At 41.9% G+C, this 22,130-nt stretch overlaps 1 protein-coding gene and 1 long non-coding RNA gene across 12 annotated transcripts in view; one reads left to right on the top strand and one right to left on the bottom strand.

Moving 5' to 3' along the window:
• SMARCA2 (SWI/SNF related, matrix associated, actin dependent regulator of chromatin, subfamily a, member 2) overlaps positions 1 to 22,130 on the top strand; it is a 180,984-nt gene that overhangs the window by 156,625 nt on the left and 2,229 nt on the right. For all 11 annotated transcript variants that reach the window (XM_045468714.1, XM_045468707.1, XM_045468713.1 and 8 more), the window contains 4 exons: positions 4,466 to 4,571; positions 5,054 to 5,155; positions 8,082 to 8,214; positions 21,917 to 22,059. In XM_045468714.1, the coding sequence (XP_045324670.1) occupies positions 4,466 to 4,571; positions 5,054 to 5,155; positions 8,082 to 8,214; positions 21,917 to 22,059 (484 nt within the window). The remainder of the gene's footprint in view (positions 1 to 4,465; positions 4,572 to 5,053; positions 5,156 to 8,081; positions 8,215 to 21,916; positions 22,060 to 22,130) is intronic.
• Positions 878 to 19,988, bottom strand: LOC123593162. Its single transcript, XR_006710159.1, has 3 exons — positions 19,776 to 19,988; positions 2,248 to 2,306; positions 878 to 984 (listed from the first exon to the last, which is right to left on the bottom strand). It is a non-coding gene; the product is annotated as an uncharacterized LOC123593162 (long non-coding RNA).

Below are 22,130 nucleotides of genomic sequence, written 5' to 3'. Positions count from 1 at the left end.
AGCCTCTCAAGCACCCGAGCATTTAAGCTTCTTGATAAAGCCTTGCTGTTTTTACTGAGCTGCGTGAGCCCTTTATAGACTGCTGCTAACATCCGGTCATTTACCTTGCATTAACCTGATGTAACCTTATTTTTGTTGGTAACTCAGGCACATCCTATATCTACGGTCCTAACGCTACCCTTTGGGGTGATTTTTAACGGCTACCACTACCATTACCAAAAGCAAGTCTACCGTCATCCCATTCTGTGTTGCCATAACCTCCTGTATTCTTCAGATTTCCAAGCTTGTTGGGAATTCTCAGTCAGTACTCAGTTAAGACTCAGGTGAGAGACCTCAGTAGTGAACACGGAGCACAAGTAATTGTCATACCTGTTTTGTGCCTGGCCCAGGTGTCCAAGGGCTCCCTGGGAAAGTAGGGTGCTGTCCCCTTCAGGTGCATTTTTAAGTGGTTTGTTTTAAACCTCCCAGGAATCTGACCCTGAAAAGCAACAGCATGCTTTCACCTACTACCCTCCAATGTTGACCCAGTTTTAAAGTTCTCTTCCCAAAAGATTTCCTGTGTTTGAATCCTTGAGGACTATAGTAACTTTTTTTTTTTTTGTAAAATCCTTCCAAGTGGGTATTTTAAATCATGACATCACTTCTTTAATGGGGGCAAGATAGGTTTTACTTAGTTAACAAATGCAAAAATGTGGCCGTTTCGACATGAGCTAAATTCTTTTTTTTTTTTTTTTTTTTCACAAGTGTCCATTAATCCATGCTTGTCAACACATCAACCCGGGCAGAAGAAAAGAAAATCATAAAACAGCAAAAAACAAAAACAAAAACAAAAAACAAACAAACTAAAACCAAAACCAAAAAACCTCTTGCCCAATACCTGATCTTCCTAGTTTGGGTTTGTGGGGAAGGCAGAACAGCCGGCGTTTTAAAGCAGTAACCTTCTTAGCAGTGTTAGTCTTCGGTACTCTTCCATGGAGGCTACGCCTAAAATGTAACTAGAGGTTCCTAATGTTTGCAGTCACCATTTTAGGGTCCTGGTAGTACAGACGGGAAAGCAGTGCGCTCTGGTTTGCGGATGTGATGGGAGAGAAACTGGTTCCCACGTGAAGCCCCACGGCCACGGGAGCCCCCGTCGTATGCTTGTGTGTCCACGTGTAATGCGCACACCTATCAGCAGTACATGCAGGGTTTGCACAGCAGCATTTACATGGCGGCACACAGGGCCTTCCTGTCTCACACATCACGCTTACGTGGCCCCCTGCCCGGTCACCTCCGGAGAGAGCTGTGCTTGCCCAGCGTCCCCTTGTAGCCATATCCCTCCGCCACCCACGCTCTGCCTTCTCACGTTTCTTGTTCCTTGACGGATCAGTGTATGAAATAGATCTGAAATCGCGGGCCCTCAGTGGATCCCTCTTTTGGGGGAGGGCAGCGGCTATATCCCTTTTGTCTTGGGGAAGCTGCACACTTCCAGCCGACGATTCATACTTAGGCCTTAAACTATATAAAATGACATCATGGAAAATACCTTGGGGGATAGGTTAAGCATTTCAACAGAAACAGAACACCTTCTGCAAGCCGTTGTACAATTAGTCCATTGTTCTGTACTTTAAAAACACACACACAAAATTTTCCAGCACTGGAAAAAAAAAAAAGGCATTTGAAAAGGTATATTGAAAAAGCCTTTGCTCAGCTTAAGTTTGAGAAAGAAATGCCAAGAATTCAAAACTCTTGTCAGGCTGTCTCACTTCCTTTTTCATTTACTTTTTTTTTTTAACCTTTAATTTAGGAAAAAATAAGTTACTGTAGTGATCCGTCAACATGTGGTTGTCCTACGTCCGTGCATTCTCTAGGTCACACAAAGCCAGATGTCTTCCTGACATTCCCGCCCAAGCTGGCCATCAGAACCCCTGGTACCAACAGGAATGGGAAAGGCTTTTAACTGCATGTACGATCTTCCCACCCTCTTTGGAAAAAAGAAAAAAAAATACACAGGGGAATTAAGTTCTGGGCAGTGAGGCACCAAGGGTTAGCTTGGCAATGCGAGTATCTTCAGTTTTTATGGAAAATGGGTTCTTGATCTTGAAGTACGATTGGAGGCATGGAGCCTGGGAATTAGTATTCACGTGGGGCGTTGACCATGGTCTTTATGGGCACACAGGAAAGATACTGTCCTGAATAGAAGAGTCAGGTCATCAAGACAGAGCTGAGGAGGACTGACATGTTTGTATGATGATCCAACCAACATACCATTAGAGGTCTTTTTCAGTAGCTTCCAGATCTTCCATTTGCCCCAGTGCTCCCTTGTTCTTAGGCAGAGGGGAAAAAAGGAAGTAGGACCAGAATATTGAGTGAGCGTTAACTTTTGAAACCATATCAACAGAAAAAATTTGTCTGATTTTTCAGAGTCTCAGAATTTTCAGCTCTCTCCTTTAGGAGCACAGATAATTCTGGACTTGTCTCGTGACAGGGTCTAGAATTCCCACAACCTGACTAAAGACGGAGACATCAGACCAAGATTGTTTTGGCCATTTTGCCCCTGCTGGAAAGCCCTTTATCACGTTCTTGGTGCAAACAGCTTATTTCTTATTTCACTGAGAGCCCTGCCGAAATCAAGGGTCTGTGCATCACAGGTGTACAAAGCAAAGATGTCCTTGTAATCCATCAATAGAAAAATGACACCATCTGTTGGCAATGTCGAAAATGACATCGTGAAGATGTCATTGAGGGTCAGGTGTTAAATCTGAGATTACAAGGAGGTCTGACTCTTTGTTGAGAAGACATGGATAGAAATAGAAAAACTGATAGCTAATAAATTGCCTTTCAGATACTTCTTTTCAAACAGGTAAAACGTTTGTGTGTATAAATCTCAGAATGGGAGGAAAAGAACAAACCAGGAATTGTGGCCCTATGTTGAAGGTGACCATAAATAAACTACTTTTTGTCATATTTTGCTGGTATAATTTATGGAGGTACAAATAGATTTATCAGCCTGGGGAAAGGGGGGTCAGGGCGGCTGTGGGGTGGGAGAAACTCCTTGGCTCTTCCCACGATAACCTAAAAAATCTAATTTCCCTGTTAAACTGCAGTCTTCTTCAACCTCTGGTGGGTGCCCCCTGATTTCCATATTCATGAGGCCCATGTATATATTTTAAAAAAATAAAACAGAGACGACCCCCCCCCCCCATGATAGAAAAACTCTCCCATTCCTTTGACAGCGGATTTTCGGTTAATTTATGCAGGCCCCTTTGCACTTCAGCATTTTCCCCACTGGTTGCTAAGCAACCCTTTGAGTTACTGCGCATGCCTTTTTTATGATAACTGTCATTATGAATATTTTTTAATTATACAACTGGGAGTATGGATTAAAACAGCATATTGTCACTCATTCTTAGCCACAGCATTCTCCCACACTCCTGGAATCCCCTTCCGAAATTTACATGGTAGTGATTTCTATTTATTTATTTATTTATTTTTGTATTTCTGCCTTCACAAAGGAAGTAGAGACTGCATCCTAAGGGAAGCAAGATTTTGTTGAAAAATGACCATACCATACCTCACAAGCTACCATCGATCTGGATAGGCCAAGCCAGATATTAGAATCTTGAACCTAAATTATGAATATCTTTGTTCCTTCACTCATGTCTGCTTCCAGTATTAAGTGATGTTAAAGCTTATAGTGCCTTATAAACTGTTTTTCAAAGTTGTAAATTACTAAGCATTTGTTGCTATTAAATTTGCTTTCAAATAAAGCTACCATGAATTTGAGGGAGGGTCCTGCACTAATCCCAGAAACACGAGGTATCCGCGCTTGCTAAATATGTTTGTTCTTTTCTGACCAAATGGCCATATGCACAAAAGTGCAGTTAGGCAAGATGAAGGGGTTCCTCTGGCAAATAATAATAAAGGTATGCGTGGTTCACAGTATGTGAAACACTGTAAAAGGAATAACACAGAAAAGAAAGCGACACAAAAGCTTTTCATTTGAGTTTCCAGAGTCCTATTCTAACATACTATTTTCTGGATATACAGGGAGTTTGAAGACAAAGGAGTGTGGAAATAAAACCATTGTAATTTTTTTTCTTGCCAACTCAATTATTATTCATTAAAAAATGGAGTGGTTGGTTGAATAGGACACTTTTAAATGTTTCTATCAAAACAGAGATCTGTTCACTCTGAAAGAGGAACTCACAGTGGACCTCGCATATCACGTGTGACAGAAGTGGGGATCTAATGGCATTTTAATGTGATTTCAGAGTTAGCACAAGGAGCATTAATCTCTAGTTGTGGGATTTTTCCTGGATTTAAGGGGTCCCTTGTCTATAATACGTGGGATGCAGTTTTTTTGTTTTGTTTTGGTTTGGTTTTTTTTTTTGGTTTTTTTTTTTTTGACATTTTCTGAAATAAAAGCTTTCCTTGGTAGTACGTGACCGGATATGGTTTTGTTTGTTTCCCCCCAACCTTACAGTTCAGGGCGGCAGCTCAGTGAAGTCTTCATTCAGTTACCTTCAAGGAAAGAGTTACCAGAATACTATGAATTAATTAGGAAGCCGGTGGATTTCAAAAAAATAAAGGTAGATATTTTGTTGACAAACTTTATAAAAAAAGAAAAAGGTAAATTCATTGAAATGATTACAGTCAGGGGTTGGCAGTGGCATCCTGTCTGACCACCGTGGACCCCCCCTTCCCCCCCCCCGCCCCCAACTCCTCCATCTAGGGCTCGTCCCTAGAACAGTTGGGATATCCTTGAGCCTTGACATGTATATGATTTCATCATGTCACGAGCCCATAATGTATTCGGTTGCATTTTATTTCAGAAGTTTCAGACTCCTCCCCCCAATCTGGGCGGCTCCTTCCCCCTTGCAAGAAGGAATCCCCGTGGGAGGGTGGCCTCTGTGAACAGCGCCCCCTAGAGTTGTGTAGCCCCACATCCCTGGCAGGGCGGTTATGAAGACAAGGGAGGCAAATCAGGCTTTTTTGGACCAAGTAATGATCTTTACATTTTTTTTTCCCCTTCCTCTTCATTAACCTCAATTTTATCCAAAACCTGCATTAGGAGAGGATTCGTAATCATAAGTACCGGAGCCTGGGTGACCTGGAGAAAGATGTCATGCTTCTCTGTCACAACGCTCAGACGTTCAACTTGGAGGGATCTCAGGTGTGTGTCTTTGGTTGCCTGAAAAACTTTTCACCTTTGATGTGCTTATGTGCTTTTAAGTGATCTATTTCATTTTCTACTATTTGAACCACTGCTACTCCCCCCCACCAGGGGGTGCAGAATCAAAAATGAGAAATAAAAGCCTATATCGTATGCGAGTATGTAAATAAATTGAGGCTTTGGCTCTTTCAAATTAAGGCCAGCCTCTGTATCATAGCTGTGCTATAGCTCCTATTTATGCTTTCCCTTCAAGGCTTGGCTTCTAATTGGGGTTGGAATTCAAGGAAATCACTTAGCATAATGCTTCAAGGCTAGAGGTATGGTTTTCTGCTTTTGTAGAGACCGTGCACTTGATTATACTTCACCTTCATTTTTCTGACCGTAACCGTACGTCAGGAAATGAAAATACTTTGATTTAAAGCAAACGAACAAAAAAGGGTACACGTAGAAAAAAGAACCATTGCCTTTAATTGCTTACAGAACATGCTTATCAAACCAACCGCAGTGAAGAAGTCCCCTTTCTTACTGTTAGCAAGTCTTAAAGTATACGAGTCCGTGATACTCAGCTGATTAAAATAACTGGCGAGAGGATCCTCTCACGGGAATTATACCTCAATTCCGCTCCCCTTTTGTAAGCACCCCCTTTTCCCCCGTCTGTATTTCTGCTAATGCTCTTGTATCATGATGAAGAGAGGAGAGGTCAGTGTGCCTGCCAACTGGTACAGTGTTAAGCCACCATTCAGTTCCTTGAGCTTCTCTCCTGATCTTGCTTTTAAAATCTTTTATGTCCATTCCAATCATGAAACTGGAGAACAAGAGGACCCTCGCATGGGCCTTTTATGCCTTTTAGGAAAAGACTGTGCGTTTCCAGGTTAACGGCGGTATGTCATGGCCGACCTCAGCAGTTCTTGAAAGCAGACCTTCTGCAATCCAGACCCTCTTGAAAGAAAGCTCACATGGAAACCAGGGCAGAGAGGGTAATAAGCAGGAGTCGACAAGGATGTCTTCCTGTGAACGACCCCTTCCAGTCGCTGGATGGACTTTTGGGTTCGTCATACTGGACTTGGGCAGCATGGTGCTGTGCCTCCAGGTCCTCCGGTCCCCCTCTGGTGCCACAGCCGCCCTGTCTCACACGTGAACTAAAGTCCTAAGTGGTCTCTTGGCCGGCTTCCTTCTCCGTCCATCCTGGAAACATGTGGCTCACTCTCTCACCAGCTCCTTTTCCTGCCCATCTACTTCCCACCATGTGCTATTAGATTCTAGAAGGAATTGAATCTCCATAGGCTGCTTTCCAAAGTCGTACCCTACCCTCACACTATAGCCTCTGTCTCTGCTGCTTTTCAGGCTAAGCAGTTAGTCGTGGTCCAGTCACACCTGCCCCATGAACACACACCCGGATGCACCTGCTGCCGTAAGAAATAGGACAGGGAGAGAGAGCCCATGTGCCCTTTATGTGGTCACAGGACCGCAACATCTTGCATAACGCAGTCCACCGTCACCACTAGGAAATTGACCTTGCTTGGTGCAATCCCACGTGTATCATATTCTTGCCTCCCCACTTTTCTCACTTGCTGTCTTTCCCTAAATAGCCCCCTCCCTTCTCAGCCCTGATGGAATCCTCCTCACCTGTGCATATCTAGCTGCATTCTGATTTCTGGCAAATTCTACCCCAGTGGCCCCACCTCAGAGCCTCTCCCCATCATTTCTTCCCTTATACTACCTCTGGGGCTCACTGTAGCTCTCCTCCCAGTCACCTTAATGAGTGTTTGGCTTCTCACAAAAAAGGATTATGTTCTAGATCTAGAGTCCAAGGCCATTGGCTTCTGTATTTTTTTTTTAATTTGGTAAAACACCTAAAATGTATCGTTTTCACCGTTTTTAAGTGTGCAGTTCAGTAGTGTTAAGGATGTTCTCATTGTTGTGCAACAGATTTCCAGAACTCTTTGGTGAAGCCGAAACCCCCTACCCGTGAAACACCACCCCATTGACCGCTCCCCTGTCCCTGGGAACCACTGTTCCACTTTGTGTTGCTACAAATTTGACTACTTTAGACGTGTCATATAAGTGAATCAGATGGTATTTGTCCTTTTCAGACTGGCTTATTTCACTCAGGGCTATGTTCTCAAGGCTCATCCAGGTTTTAGCATATGAAAGGATTTCCTTCCGTCTTAATGCTGAATAATACCCCATTTTCCTTCTGTACTGCCTTTTATTTGTCCGTCAATCCACTGATGGACACCTGACTTGTTTCCACCTCCTGGCTGTTACGAATAAAGGTGCTGTAAACATGTGAGTACAAATCTCTCTTTAAGACTTTGCTCTCAATTCTTTTGGACATATACCCAGAGGTGGGATTGCTGGATCGTATGGTACTTGAATTTTTCATTTTTGGAGTAAAAGGACCATGTTTGAGCTTCAGATCTCAGCATCTACCGCACAGGGCTGTGCTCAGGTCTGTGCGTACACTGAAAGTGAGGTATTGATTGGAATAGTCATGGCCAGTACTGATAAGCCAATAATAAAGAACAACTTCCTCCATTTTGTTAGGGGATCTGCATTCTAGACAAGGTTGTGTTACCACAGCATTCGACAAAACACTTCAAGGAACAAATGGAAGTTTTGTAAGTGTTCTGTGTTGCCACAGTTGTGAGGATATCTTACACAAGTCTACCCTTCCCTAAGTATGTATGCACACGTACGCACACAATTTCAACCACAAGTGGACTCTTTTCCCGTAAGAATATGTGTGTCTATAGTAGAGTTCAGCGTTTTCCTGTTGGGTTTCCCGCAGGCATAAAAGCTAACACTGATGTTTCTAATAGGATTCACGTACAGCAAAGCGGGTGTGTGCCTTGACGAAGAGACTGTGGCTGTGATACTGAGTCCTCAGCTTGTGTTTGTAACCGGTGCCCCTGTGACCCTTTAGATCTATGAAGACTCGATCGTCTTACAGTCTGTGTTTAAGAGCGCTCGGCAGAAAATTGCCAAAGAGGAAGAGAGTGAGGACGACAGCAACGAGGAGGAGGAGGAGGAAGATGAAGAGGAGTCCGAGTCAGAGGGTAAGCCCAGGCATGTGTTTCTTCCATTTTTGTGCCTCTTGCCACCTGCAGAGACATTTCCACAGATGCTAACAAAACAGATGTTCCAGTCCGCCATTCTGTGGTCTCTTGTGTCCTTGCTGGGCAACCTCAGGCAGTGTACTTAACCCTGATCAAGGTCAGTGTTCTTCCCTACAAAACCGAGGTATGAGAAACATCCCCAATGCATGCAGAGAGCCTAGCATATAGCCAGGCTCGTAGCAAACACTCGCTGAATGTTGTCTTGGAAAATTAGTGTAATACACATTTTCTACCAACATAGCTGTTGATGACACCTGTCTGTTATGGAACACAGAGGCTCCCTAGCCCGGAAGGACTGATGGAGCGTTGATTTCTAGGCATCCCCGCTCCCCCTCGAGTTTCTGATTCTGTAACCTGTGTGTTGGGCTCAAGAGAGAGCATTTCTGACACTTTCCCGGGAAATCCTGATGCCGTGGGGGCTCAGGAACACACTGTGAGAATCCTTGTCTTAGAAAATAATTGTCAAAGTGAGTTGGAAATGGGGTCCATTTTATCCGTCATGGATCCAGTACGGATCTGCCTTTAAAATTTTGATATTTTGTTCATCATGGAATTTTTTGGCATTAGCCTCAAGTATTTCAAACACTGCATTAGTATGTTTATCTCAATTACTTAGTTTCAGTGCCTTCAGAAATCTTTTTAAGTTTTGAAATTTAACTCCAGAAAAGTTAACATACAGTGTTCTGTGGGTTTCGGGTGTACAATACAGGGATTCAATAATTCTCTACCTTTTTCAGTCCTCTTCATGATGAGTGTGTGCTTTAATCCCCACCATCTATTTCCCTATCTGCTGCCCCCCCACCACATCCCCTCTGGGGGATCAGTTTGTTCTCTGTAGTTAAGAGTCTGTTTCTTGGTTTGTCTTTTTCCTTTGCCTGTTTTATGTTTCTTAAATTCCGCATATGAATGACATCATATGGTATTGGTCTTTCTCTGACTTAATTTAGCCTAATACTCTCTAGCTCCATCCATGTCCTGGCAAATGACATTTATTTTTTATGCCTGAGTAATATTCCTGTGTGTGTGTATCACATCTTCTTTATCCACTCAGAAATTTTGCACCCACGGCAAATACCTCTTTTGTGGAAGCTTCCTCCCAGGTGCCTTCAAAAGTCTAAATTGATTACCTAAGTATGTTCTCACCCCTACCTCCTCCTCTCCAAGTAATTAATCTCGGCCATATACGGTCTTCTGTGTAAAACAGTACAGGTATACTTCAGAAGTTTTTTTTTTTTTTTTTTTTTTTTTTTAATTAGATTTGTTCTTCATTACAAACTTAGTACAGACAACTTGGGAAATATTTTTTTAAGAAAGGAAAATGTGTAATACCGCTACCCCATATACATTTAACATTTGGAGAATGGGCCTTTCAGTTTTTTTTTCTCCATATATTTTCTTTAGAAAAGCACAGCACACTATTTTGTAGCATAATTTTTCTGTATTATGAACATTTCCCGGTAGCAGTGAGTGTCTTAATAACAGCAGTATCCATTAACATTCATTAATGAGGCGAACAAAATATATCGATATCACTTCTAAATAACACTGTCCTGAACGTTTTTACCCAAAAATCACTGCAAACATTCTTCAAACCTCTGATTCATGCCTATTGCCCCACAGAATGGGGCACCTGTCTTTGCCAGCGTTGTGTCCCCACACCCACATCCCTTCTCCATGACATTCTCTTCAGTGATTCTGCCTCCTACTCATTTTACATTTTTCAATTGCATGTGGTTATTCCCCAGTTCTGAGATCCCAGTGCTTGATGATGTAGGTCTATGTAACTTACCTGAGCTAGATCTTTCCCGATTTTAGAGCCACATTTCTAATCTGTTTTCAAGTATCTGCCCTCTTAGCCTCATCCGTTGAGGTTCTCAGAGCTCTCTGGAGACTTGATGTATTATCTTTCTATGGCTGCTTTTACAAATCACCAAAATGGAGTGGCTTAACACAACGCGTAATAGGACCTCACAATTCTAGAGGTCACAGTGTGCTGTGGGTCTCTCTGGACCAAAATCAGGGTGTTCATGGGCCGCGTTCCTCACTGGAGGCCAGAACCCATTTCACATGCATCCTTCTCATGCTGTGTCTTTTCTGCCTCTTCTTGCACTTTTTTTTTTTTCAACGTTTATTTATTTATTTTGGGACATAGAGAGACAGAGCATGAACGGGGGAGGGGCAGAGAGAGAGGGAGACACAGAATCGGAAACAGGCTCCAGGCTCTGAGCCATCAGTCCAGAGCCTGACGCGGGGCTCGAACTCACGGACCGCGAGATCGTGACCTGGCTGAAGTCGGACGCTTAACCGACTGCACCACCCAGGCGCCCCTCACTTTTTTTTTTTTTAACTGAGATATAATGACATGTTAGTTTCAGGTGTACGATGTAAGGATTCCATATTTGTATATATTGTAAAACGATCACCACACTAAGTCTGGTTAATACCCATCACCACAGGGGCGCCTGGGTGGCTCAGTCAGTTAAGCTTCCAGCTCTTGGTTTCAGCTCAGGTCATGATCTCCCTGTTCATGGGTTCGAGCCCTGCACCAGGCTTCGAGCTGACAGCACGGACTCTGCTTGGGATTCTCTGTCTCCCTTCCTCTCTGCCCCTCCCCGACTTGCTTTCTCTGTTTCTCAAATTTTAAAAACTTAAAAAAAAAAATAGATCCATCACCACAAATAGTTACAAATGTTTTCTTTTGCTGAGGACATACAAGATCTACTTTCTTAGCAAATGTCACATACATAGTATTATCAATTACAGTCACCATTCTATACTCCTGACTTAACTTGTTTCAAACCTGGAAGTTGTACCTTTCAACCCCTTTCAGTCACCCTCCAGCCCCTACCTCTGGCAACCAGCCTCGGGGAGTGTTTTGGTTTTCTTTTTAGGAATTTACACATTTAAGTAAGATCATAGAGTATTTATCTTCCTTATTTTACTTAGTATAATGCCCTCTGGGTCCATCCATGTTGTGACAAATGGAAAAATTTTTATGGCTGAATAATAGTTCACTACACACACACACACACACACATTTCCTTTATTCACCCATTGGTGGACACTTAGGTTATTTCAAATCCTGACTATGAGTCATGCCACAATGAACATGGGGGTTCACACATCTTTTCGATTTAGTGTCATTTTCTTCATGTAAACTCCACAGGTGGGATTGCCAAATAATAAGGTCTGTTTTTAGTTTGTGAGGAACCTCTATACAGTTTTCCATAGTGACTACACAAATTTACATTCTTACCAACAGGGTACGAGGGTCCCCTTTTCTCTGCATCCTCGCCAACGCTTTTAACTTCTGGTCTTTGGGATAGCGGCCCTTTTAAGAGGTGTGAGGTGATGGGTCTTTGTGGTTTTGATCCACATTTCCTTGGTGATGAGTGATATTGAGCACCTCTTCGTGTGCTTCTTGGCCATCTGTATATGTCTTTGGGAAAATGTCTGTTCAAATTATTTACCCATTTTTTTAATTGGATTGTTTTGCTATTGAGTTGTAGATATTCTGAATATGAACTCCTGAAGGGATAAGATTTGCACACACTTTCTCCCATTCACTAGGCCCCTTTTTCATTTTGCGGATAGTTTCTTTTGCTGTGCAGAAGCTTTTTCATCTGATGTAGCCACACGTGTTCATTTTTGCTTTTGTTGGCAATGAGTTCTCGGACCTAACACCATGAAGTCACGACAAATGTCAAGGAGCTTCCTGCCTATGTTTTCTTCCAGGAGTTTGATGGTTTCAGGTCTTATGCTTTCAAGTCTTTTATCTTCATTGAGATAATTCTTGTTATGTGATATTTGTATGATGTAAGATAGTGATCCCATTTCATTTTTCTGCATGTGGCTGTCTGGTTTTCCCAACACCGTTACTGAAGAGACTGGCCCTTCACTGTTGTACCTTCTTGGCTCCTTTGTTGTAAAGTGACCATGTGTGTGCTTCACTTCTGGGCTCTCTGTGCTGTTCCATTGATCTATATGTCTGTTTTTAATGCCAATACCATACTGTTTTGATTGCTTTAGCTCTGTAATATAGTTTGAAATCAAGGCGTGTGATACCTCCAGCTTTGTTTGTTTCCTCAAGATTGCTTGGGCTACTCTGGATTGTTTGAGGCATCACGCAAATTTTAGGGGGATGTTTGTTCTGTTTCTGTGAAAAATGCCATTGGAATTTTATACATCACATTGAATCTACAGGTTGCTTTGGGTAGTATGGGCATCTTAACAGTGTTATTCCAGTTGATAGCACAAATATTTTTCCACTTGTTTCATTAACATTGGATAGTTTTCAGTTTACATGTCTTTCACCTCCTTGGTTAAATTTGTTCCTAGGAATTTTTTTTTTCCCCAAGGCAACTGTAAATGCAATAGTTTTAATTTCTTTCTGAAAGCTCATCACTAGTGTTTAGAAATACAAAAGATTTTGGTATATAGATTTTGTATCCTTCCATTTAATTCTTTGATTAGCTCTAACATATTTGAAGTCTTTAGCGTTTTCTATATACATTATCTTCTGCAATTAGTGATAGTTTCAATTCTTTCTTTCCAACTTGGGTGCCTTTTCTTTTTCTTGCCTAACTGCTCTGGATAGGACTTCGGGTACTGTGTTGAATAAAAGTGGCAAGAGTGGGCGTCCTTGTTTTTGTTTCTGGTCTTACAGGAAAAGCTTCCAGCTTTTCTCCATTGAGCGTATTAGCTGTGGGCTTACCATATACAGCCTTTATTATGTTGACGTTTGTTTCTTCGATATGCACTTTGTCAAGAGTTTCTATCATAAGTGGATGTTGCATTTTTTCAGATGCTTTTTCTACATCTATTGAGATGATCGTGACTTTTATCCTTTGTTTTGTTCAGGTGGTATATCATGTTTATTGATTTGTGATTTGAACTATCATTACATGCCCAGAATAAATGCCTCTTGAGTATGGGGTAGAATCCTTTTAATGTATTGTGGAACTTGTACTGCTAATATTTTGTTGAGAATTTTTGCATCTATATTCATCACAGATAAGTGGCCTATAAAATTCTTTCCTTATGGCATCCTGGTCTAGTTTTGGTATCCGGGTAATGGATTCAGAAAATGAGTTTGGAAGTGTTTCTTCTTCTTTGTTTTGGAAGAGTTTGAAAGGATTGGTATTCATTCTTCTTTGAATGTTTGGTAGAATTCACCAGTGAAGCTGTCTGGACCCAGACTTCTATTAGTTGTGAGGTGTTTGATTACTGATTTGATCTCCTTACTAATAATAGATCTGTTCATATTTTCTTATCTTTTTATGATTTGGTCTTGATAGGTTTTATATTTCTAGGAATTCATCCATTTCTTCTAGGTTGCCAAATTTGTTGGCATATAATTGTTCAGTGGTCTCTTGTGATCCTTTGTATTTCAGTGGTATCAGCTGTAACTTGTCTTTGATTCTGACACCTCTTTTTTCCTTAGTGAGTGTGGCTAAAGATTTGTCCATTTTGTTTATTTACAAGGAACCAGCTTTTGTTTCAATGTTATTTTCTATTGCCTTTTTACCCTCTATTTATTTCTGCTCTGATCTTTATTATCTCCTTTCTGCTAACTTTGGACTTGTTTGTTCTTTTTCTAGTTGCTTGAGCTGTAAAAGTAGGTTGAGATTTTTCTTCTTTCTTGATGCGTCATTCATTGTCATGAACGTCCCTCTAAGAACTGCTTCTGCTGCAGGAGTTTTGGTATGCTGTGTTTTTATTTTCATTTGTCTCAAGTTATTTTTTAATTTCTCCTGTGAGATCTTTGTTGACCCATGGACTGTTCACTACCATTGTTTAAGCTCCACATGTGAATAATTGATTTCTCTTTTCATACCACTGTGGTCAGAAAAGATGCTTTGATATTTCAGTCTTAAGTTCATTATTTTTGAGAGAGGCAGGGGGAGATAGAGAGGGAGACACAGAATCCGAAGCAGGCTCCGAGCTGTCAGCACAGAGCCAGGCGTGGGGCTCAAACCCACAAACCGTGAGATCGTGACCTGAGCCAGAGTTGGACATTTAACCGACTGAGCTTGATCTATCTTTCCATTTTTTGTGACATCTTTAGTTTAGTCATCACCATCTTACAATTTGCAGAGTACGAGTCTTTCATCTCTTTGGTTAAATTCACCCCTAGGTATTTCATTTTTTTGATGCAGTTGGAGGGAGCGTTGTTTCCCAAATTTCTCTGATAGCTATTACTATATAGAAACACAAATGATTTCTGTATGTTCATTTTGTATCCTACTACATTGCCAAATTCATTTTTTTGTTCCAGTAGCGGGGTTTTGTTGTTTTCAAACTTTTATTTAAATTCTAGTTAGCGTGTAGTGTAATATTGGTTTCAGGAGTAGAATTTAGTGATTCATCAGTCACATAGAACACACAGTGCTCATCATAATCAGTGCCCTTCTTAATACCCGTCACCCATTTAGCCCACCCCCCACCCACGTCCCTCCATCAACCCTCCGTTTGTTCTGTATATTATGGTTTGCTTCCCTCTCTTTTTTCCTTTCCCATACGTTCATCCATTTTGTTTCGTAAAATTCCACACATTCTAATAGTGTTTTGGTGGAGTGTTTAGGCTTTTCTGTATTTAGTATCGTGTCCTCTGTCCGTAGTGACAGTTTTACTTTTTCCTTTCCAACTTGGACACCTTCTATTTCTTTTTCTTCAATACCTGCTCTGGCCAGGACTTCCACTACTATGTTGAATAAAAGTGGCAAGAGTAGGCGTTGTAGTCTTTTTCCTCCTCTTAGGGGAAGAGCTCTCAGTGTTTCACCACTGAGTATGTTGTTAGCTGCGGGTTTTTTGTATATGGTGTCTTTTATGTTGAGCTATGTTCCCTCTATACCTACTTTGTCAAGAATCTTTACCAGAACTGGCTGTTGAATTTTGTCAGGTGTGTTTTTGGCATCTTATTGAGATGGGATTTTATCCTTCATTTTGTTAATAGGGCATATTACATTGTTTTGTGGATTTGAAGCCTCCTGCCTCCCTCGAGTAGATCCTACCTGATTGTGGCATGTGATCTTTTCATGCATTGTTGAATTCAGTTTGCTAGTATTTTGCTGAGAATTTCCGCATCGGTGTCCTTCATGTAATTGACCTTTTGGTATCAGGGTAATTAATGCTGCCCTTGTAAGATGAGTTTGAAAGCATTCCTTCTTCAATTGCTGGAATAAGTGGAGAAAGGATAGGTTATAACTGTTAATTGTTTGGTAGAATTCACCTGTGAAGCTTTCTGGTTCTAGATTTTGTTTTATGGTTTTTTTTGTTTTTTTTTTTTTAACGTTTATTTATTTTTGAGACAGAGAGAGAGCGTGAACGGGGGAGGGTCAGAGAGAGGGAGACACAGAATCTGAAACAGGCTCCAGGCTCTGAGCTGTCAGCACAGAGCCCGACGCGGGGCTTGAACTCATGGACCGAGAGATCATGACCTGAGCCGAAGTCGGCTGCTTAACTGACTGAGCCACCCAGGCGCCCCTGTTTTACGGTTTTTTAAATTACTGATTCAGTTTTATTGTATTTGCTGTATTCAGATTTTTTTGTTTCTTCGTAACTGAGGCTTCTTAGAAGGTAGTTTCTAGAAATTGATCTGTTTTTCTATTTTCCAATTTGTTGGCGTATAATCGTTCATGGTAGTCACTGATTATGCTTTGTGTTTCTGATTTTAAGCCCTCTTTTTCTCTTAATGAGTCTTGGCTAGAGGTTTATTAATTTTAGTTGCCATTTCAAACTTCTAGTTCATTGATGTTTTCTATTGTTTTTTTAGTCTCAATTTCATTTATTTCCTCTCTGATTCGTATTATTTCCTTTCTTCCATTAACTTTGGGCTTTCTTTTTCTAGTTCTTATAGATGTAAAATCAATAGTTTATTTGGGATTTTTGTTTCTTGAGGTAGGCTTGTATTGCTATGAACTTCCCTGGTTTTGTTGCATACACAGACTTAGGACTACTGTTTCCATTTTCATTTGTGCAAGAGACTTTCACTTACTTTTTGATTTCTTTGTTGACCCATTGGTTGTTGAGTAGGATGTTGTGTGGTATCCGTGTATTTTTTTTTTCCAATTTCCTTCTTGTGAGTGATTTCCAGTTTCGTACTGTAGTAAAAAAAAAAAAAAAGCTTTACACGATTTCATTCTTCTTACATGTATTGACAATTGTTCTGTGGCCCACCATGTTATCAGTACTGGATAATGTTGTATGTGCCTTTGGGAAGAATGTATCTTCTGCAGTGTTTGGTTGGAATGTTCTCTCTACATGTATGAATTTCATCTGATCTCATGTGTCATTTCAGTCCATCAACTGATTTAAGCGAGATGATACGCTCCTCTACTTTCATTATATTGCTGACATTTTCTTTCTTTATATCCTTTAATATTTGCTTCATGTACTTAGGTGTTCCTATGTTGGGTACATAAATATTTATCAATATTATATCTGCTTCTCGGATTGACCTTTTTTATCATGATGTGAAGCCTCTCCTTTTCCCTTAGTACAGTCTTTGTTTTAAAGTCTGTTTTGTCTGATATAACTTTTGTTGCTACAGGTTTCGATTTGTGTGGAATATATTGATTTTCCATTCACTTCCCTTTCAGTCTGTGTGTCTTCAGATCTCAAGTGAGTATCTTCTAGGCAGGACTTGCCTTTTTTTATCCACTCATTCAGCCTATTTGGACTGGCATATTTAGCCCATTTGTATTTTAACCAATTAATAATAGCTGTGTGCTCACTGCCATTTTGTTCATTGCTTGCTGGAATTTTTATGGTTCCTTTCTTCTTTTGCTCCTTCCTCTGTGATTGCATGACTGGGGTTAGTGGTATCCTTAGACTTCTTTATTTTTTGTGTATTTACTGGAGGTTTTAGCTTTGTGTTACCAGGAGGCTTAGACACAACAGTTTATATTTATTCAGTCCATTTTAAGTTGATAACAACGTAGGTTTTAACACATTCTAAAGCTCTACAGTTTTATTGTCCCCACCCCCTCCACGTTTTAGGTTTTTAAAGTCACATGCTACATCTCTTTATTTTGTGTACATACTTACATATCTCCACTAATTATTGTAGTTATAGTTATTTTTACCTTCAACCTTCATATTAATTTTACAAGTGATCCGTTCACTACTATTTTGTCATAGGAGTTGCTCCTAACTTGCACCCTTTGTTTTTAGCTTGAAAAGTCCCTCTTACACTTCTTGAGGTTGATGACCTTTAGCTTGTCTGCAAAACATTTTTCTCTCCAGTTCTGAATGATAAATTTGCCAGGTAGAATGTTCTTGGTTGGCCTTTTTTTTTTTTTTTTTTTCTCTTTGAGCACTTTGCATACATCTGTTACTCCCTTCTGGCATAGAAAGTTTCTGCTGAAAAATCTGATCGTCTTCTGGGGTTTCCCTTGTACTTGTCCAGCTGGTCCAGTTCTGTTTTATTCCGTCTTCTGTGGATCTCTCCTCATGAAGTTTTCAGCTCAGCTACTGCATTCTTAAGCTCTGGGACTTTATTTATTTAGAGAGAGTGAGCAGGGGAGGGGCAGAAGGAGAGAGAAGGTTAAGCAGGCTCCGTGCCCAGGATGGAGCCCAGCTCGGGGCTTGATCGCACGAGATCCATGAGATCATGACCTGATCTGAAATCATGACCATGAGATCATGACCTGAGCTGAAATGAAGAGTTGGATGCTGAACCGACTGAGCCACCTGGGGGCCCAGCTCTGATTCTTACTGGGTACTTGTTTCTATTTTCTGTCTCCTTGTGGAAGTCCTGTGTTAATCCATTCTCCTACCCAGTTCTGTGAGCACTTTTATGGCCATTATTTTAAACTCCTAACCAGAAAAAGCCCCTAAGAAAATAGAGCTAAGTGATACACCTAAATGTGTACCTTCCTCTTTCATTGAGAACATTATACCTCTGTCTCTTCACCTCCCTGGAGTCTGATGCACTCGTTAAACCATGGCTTCTCTCGGTCTTAAAAGCTTAACCGCTTGTTGAAGACGAAACTTACTCAACCCTGCTCTGCCTCTTGGTGGTCTCTCACACCTTTGTGATCCTCTAAGCAGCCTGTTTTATTTGCAGTGGCTCCCAGTGGTTAAGGTTGTGCCAAGAACCAGTCATGGTCTGAAAGGGGAGGATCTCCGTGAGCATGGCAGTTCAGGCTGCTTAGATACTTTTTATCTACAGTGCTGCTGGGTCATAAGCATAAGCTGCGGGCCACCAGAGCCAGATGTCCCGGGGCTGGCAGACATAAAAACCATGGCCCTACATGTAGAAATGGCCCTTTGGGATCTCCTGGCTCTCTCTGGAGTGTGGCAGAGGAAGAGCTCAAAGGTAAGGCCTGCCCTGCTAGGTCTTGCAAAAGGATTCCTGCCTGTCTTTAGATAGAGGTATGTTTCATTAGAAGATTTTCCCCTCACACCGCATCTGTGAAACCAAGTTAATAGGTCTCTTTCACTAAAAGATTGGGGTTCTTGGACTCTTGCCTTTTGCTTTGCCCTGGGGTGGGGGTAGCTGCCAACATTGGGCACCAGAGGAAGGTACCAGCTCCTGTCCAGGAGATACACTGGTGAGGTAGAGGGAAAGTGCATGATGCCTCCACCCCGGGGAGCACCCCAGCAGGCCTTTATAGAAGTGCGTCAGATGAGGCGCCCGCTGCTCAGGCTGAGCTTACTGTGCAAACAAGTAAGCCTTTTTCACTTAAAGTCTGGGTGCCTCTCAATCACTGCCCCTGTACTGGGTCCTGGGCCAAGACACCCCATTTTGCAGCTCACTAGAGCCTTGTGAGGGTTCTTGGATGTGAGACTCGTTAGTTTTCCAAGTTAGATGTTTTAGGGACTCCTCTCTCAGCTGCAGGTCTTAAAACTTGGGGTGCCTGATGTGGGGCTCAAACCCTTCACTCCTCAGGGAGCATCTCCAGGTTTTGCGTTAACCTCCTGAACTGGAAGCACCACCCCACGGGTGGGGTTTATGGTGAGAATGTGCCTCAGCCTCTCCTCTTGATGTGATGTTTTTTCCTCATTTGCCTAATGTGTAGAAGCTAGTTTGGGGTCGTTGTTTTTTTTTTCCTCCTGCAGAAATTGTTGTGTATATAGTTGTAGAATCAGTGTGTCCTCAGCAGGTAAGTTCGGGACTTCCTTTTCTTCTTCTGTTAAGGACTCAGGGCTCCCCTGGTTAATCCAGGCTTATCTCCCCTTCTGAAGGGCAGCTGATTAGCAACATTAATCCCTTTTGCCAAGTAAGGTAACATTTTGGGGATTAGGACAGGGACATCTCCAAGGGGCTGTTATTCTGCCTGATAAAGGACAGTTGTCATGGGTACATAATGGTGGGATCATAAGGCCATAGGATGCTGTTTGTAGTGCTTACCTGATAGGTCCCATCTTTTAGTCGAGTTTTGCATGACGGCTTTTTGGAAGTAACACGTTCACTGACACACAAAATCGGGTAGCTTTCGAGTATCTCCCACTCCGAGGTGTATTTCAATTATCTTCTTAAAGAAGTACTTTCTTACCTTTACTGCCAGCCTTCTGCCCTTTCACACCTCGCGTGGATTCTCTGTACTGCAAATGTCAGGAAATGCTCCACCTGTGTAGATAAAGATATTTCATGTCTTCTTTTCGTGTAGCAAGTTTTTAGAGGCAGCATGTCCAAGCGCCTCAGTCGGCGAAGCATCCGACTTCGGCTCAGGTCATGATCTCGGGGTTCGTGGGTTCGAGTCCCACGTTGGGCTCCGTGCTGACAGCCTGGAGCCTGCTTTGGATTCTACGTCTGCCTCTCTCTCTCAAAAATAAACATTAAAATTTTAGAAAAATTTTAGAGGGTTTTTAGAGGCCTTGCTTCACATCCTTATGCATTAATAGGTCAGCCTTTGCACCCCAGCTTTTCTCCTTTTCCTAAATTACTCCACACACAACAACAGGGCCATACCTGATAGCTCATGATGCAGCAGACATTTGGGCACAAGGAAGGGAAGCCTTGACTAGAATACTATTTTGTGTACTCGCGTTTGCCCACCTTTGCTGCGTTCGGGTTGGGTGGAGAACATACTTGGGAACTACAGTTCGGAACAGCTCCAATCTCCTCTTTGTGGATACCCCGTGCTGTCAGGGAAGATTTCATTTGTGTCAATGTTTTGGTGGGTCCCTCCTCTTCACAAAGGAAGTCTGAAAAACTCTCATCATGGTTCAGTTAAGTGTCCGACTCTTTAAATAAACTTTAAAAAGAAAAACTCTCATCTCTAAGCTTCCTTCTAGAACTGTAATTCCCTCCATGACAATATCCATTTCCATGTGCCTTGAGACCCAGTAAACATGATATTCCAGTCTAACCGGTTGGAATGAGGGCTACACATCCTTCGTGACTTCATCATCGAATCCCAAACATGGTATTCCACGGACATCCGTCCTGGCCCGGTGCCATGGGACGGATCTTCCTTGTACATTGGAATACGCACCTGCCTCTGTGGTATTTATTGCACGTTGAATCCTCCCTCGTGTTCTTATTCCCGTCCTCAGAATAGCTTTGAAAGGGAAGAGGGATGCCAGTTTTTGAAGGTTCATTGAGTAGAATACTGGTAGAAACTTAACCATGTGGATACATGTTCACCATCTCTCTCCTCAGTTCTGCCAAACCTGTCAACAAATATTCTAAATTTGAAAAGAAAACAAACCTGGGAACTTCAGCACCCACCACTAAAGGGTTAAAGAATTTTTCATGCACCCTTGAAGTAGAACATTTACAGGCTTTAGAAAGAATTAGGTGGGCGGCGGAGGGTGGGTGGTGTGCCTGGGTAGCTCAGTCAGTTAAATGTCCAAGTTGAGCTCAGGTCATGATCTTGAGGTTTTTGAGTTCCAGCCGTGCATCAGGCTCTGTGATGATAGCTCGGAGCCTGCTTCAGATTCTGTGTCTCCCTCTCTCTCTCTCAAGAATGAAAAATACTTAGATTTAGACCAATATGTATATGAATGGATAGAAATGTCCCACATATATGAGAATACAGGCAAGCTGTCATATTTGAGCATGCATAAAACAAAGCGTGTGTGTGCGTGTGCATGCTTGACATCTTTATGTAATTATAAAATGTAAACTGTTTTTTTCTGGAAATAATCACCAGAAAGAGAACAATAAGGAATTACTAGAGATGGTGGGAAAGGAAGCATATAATCATTTAACTTTGCATTTTCTACCTTTCTGTGCTGTTAATATTATTCAACTATGTGAATTTTCTTTTTAAGTCAACTAGAGTGATCTCCATAGTAACACAGGTCTTCAAAAAAAATTTTTTAAAAGCCTTACACTTATTTGTACTTTTTCCTGAAAACCCCCCCAGGAGTAGGGAAGACAGCTCTGTTTATCCTGCTGAGGGAGATCCCTGTCTGGCCAGTTAAGAGAACAGCCAAAGGACCCAGCCTTCTGTAAGACCTCATCCCTCATGCTGCCTCCTTAGGGTGATGATGTTAATTTATCCTCCTAACCAAGAAAAGTCTGTGAGTGGAAGGGGGTGCTAACAGGACCATGGAGAACAAGCCTGAATTGAGAGGGTTCTGGATACTCCGCGACCTTCTGATTTGTCACCTGCAGCTTGGCGCCCTTTTTTACTACCTGCAGAAGGACTTCCCGCGATGGCTCACTGTGGTTTTGTTTTTGTTGCAGCAAAATCCGTCAAGGTGAAAATCAAGCTCAATAAAAAAGACGAGAAAGGCCGGGACAAAGGCAAAGGCAAGAAAAGGCCAAATCGAGGAAAAGCCAAACCCGTAGTGAGTGATTTCGACAGCGATGAGGAGCAGGAGGAAAACGTAAGTGGACCAGGCTTTGACTGAGGCCCAGAAGCCCTCTCCCCGCTTTCCCTCTTTCGTAACCCTCTTTA

This window comes from Leopardus geoffroyi, chromosome D4 (genome assembly GCF_018350155.1).
Source record: "Leopardus geoffroyi isolate Oge1 chromosome D4, O.geoffroyi_Oge1_pat1.0, whole genome shotgun sequence".
NCBI lineage: Eukaryota > Metazoa > Chordata > Mammalia > Carnivora > Felidae > Leopardus > Leopardus geoffroyi.
This window is presented reverse-complemented; position numbering and strand designations above follow the sequence as displayed.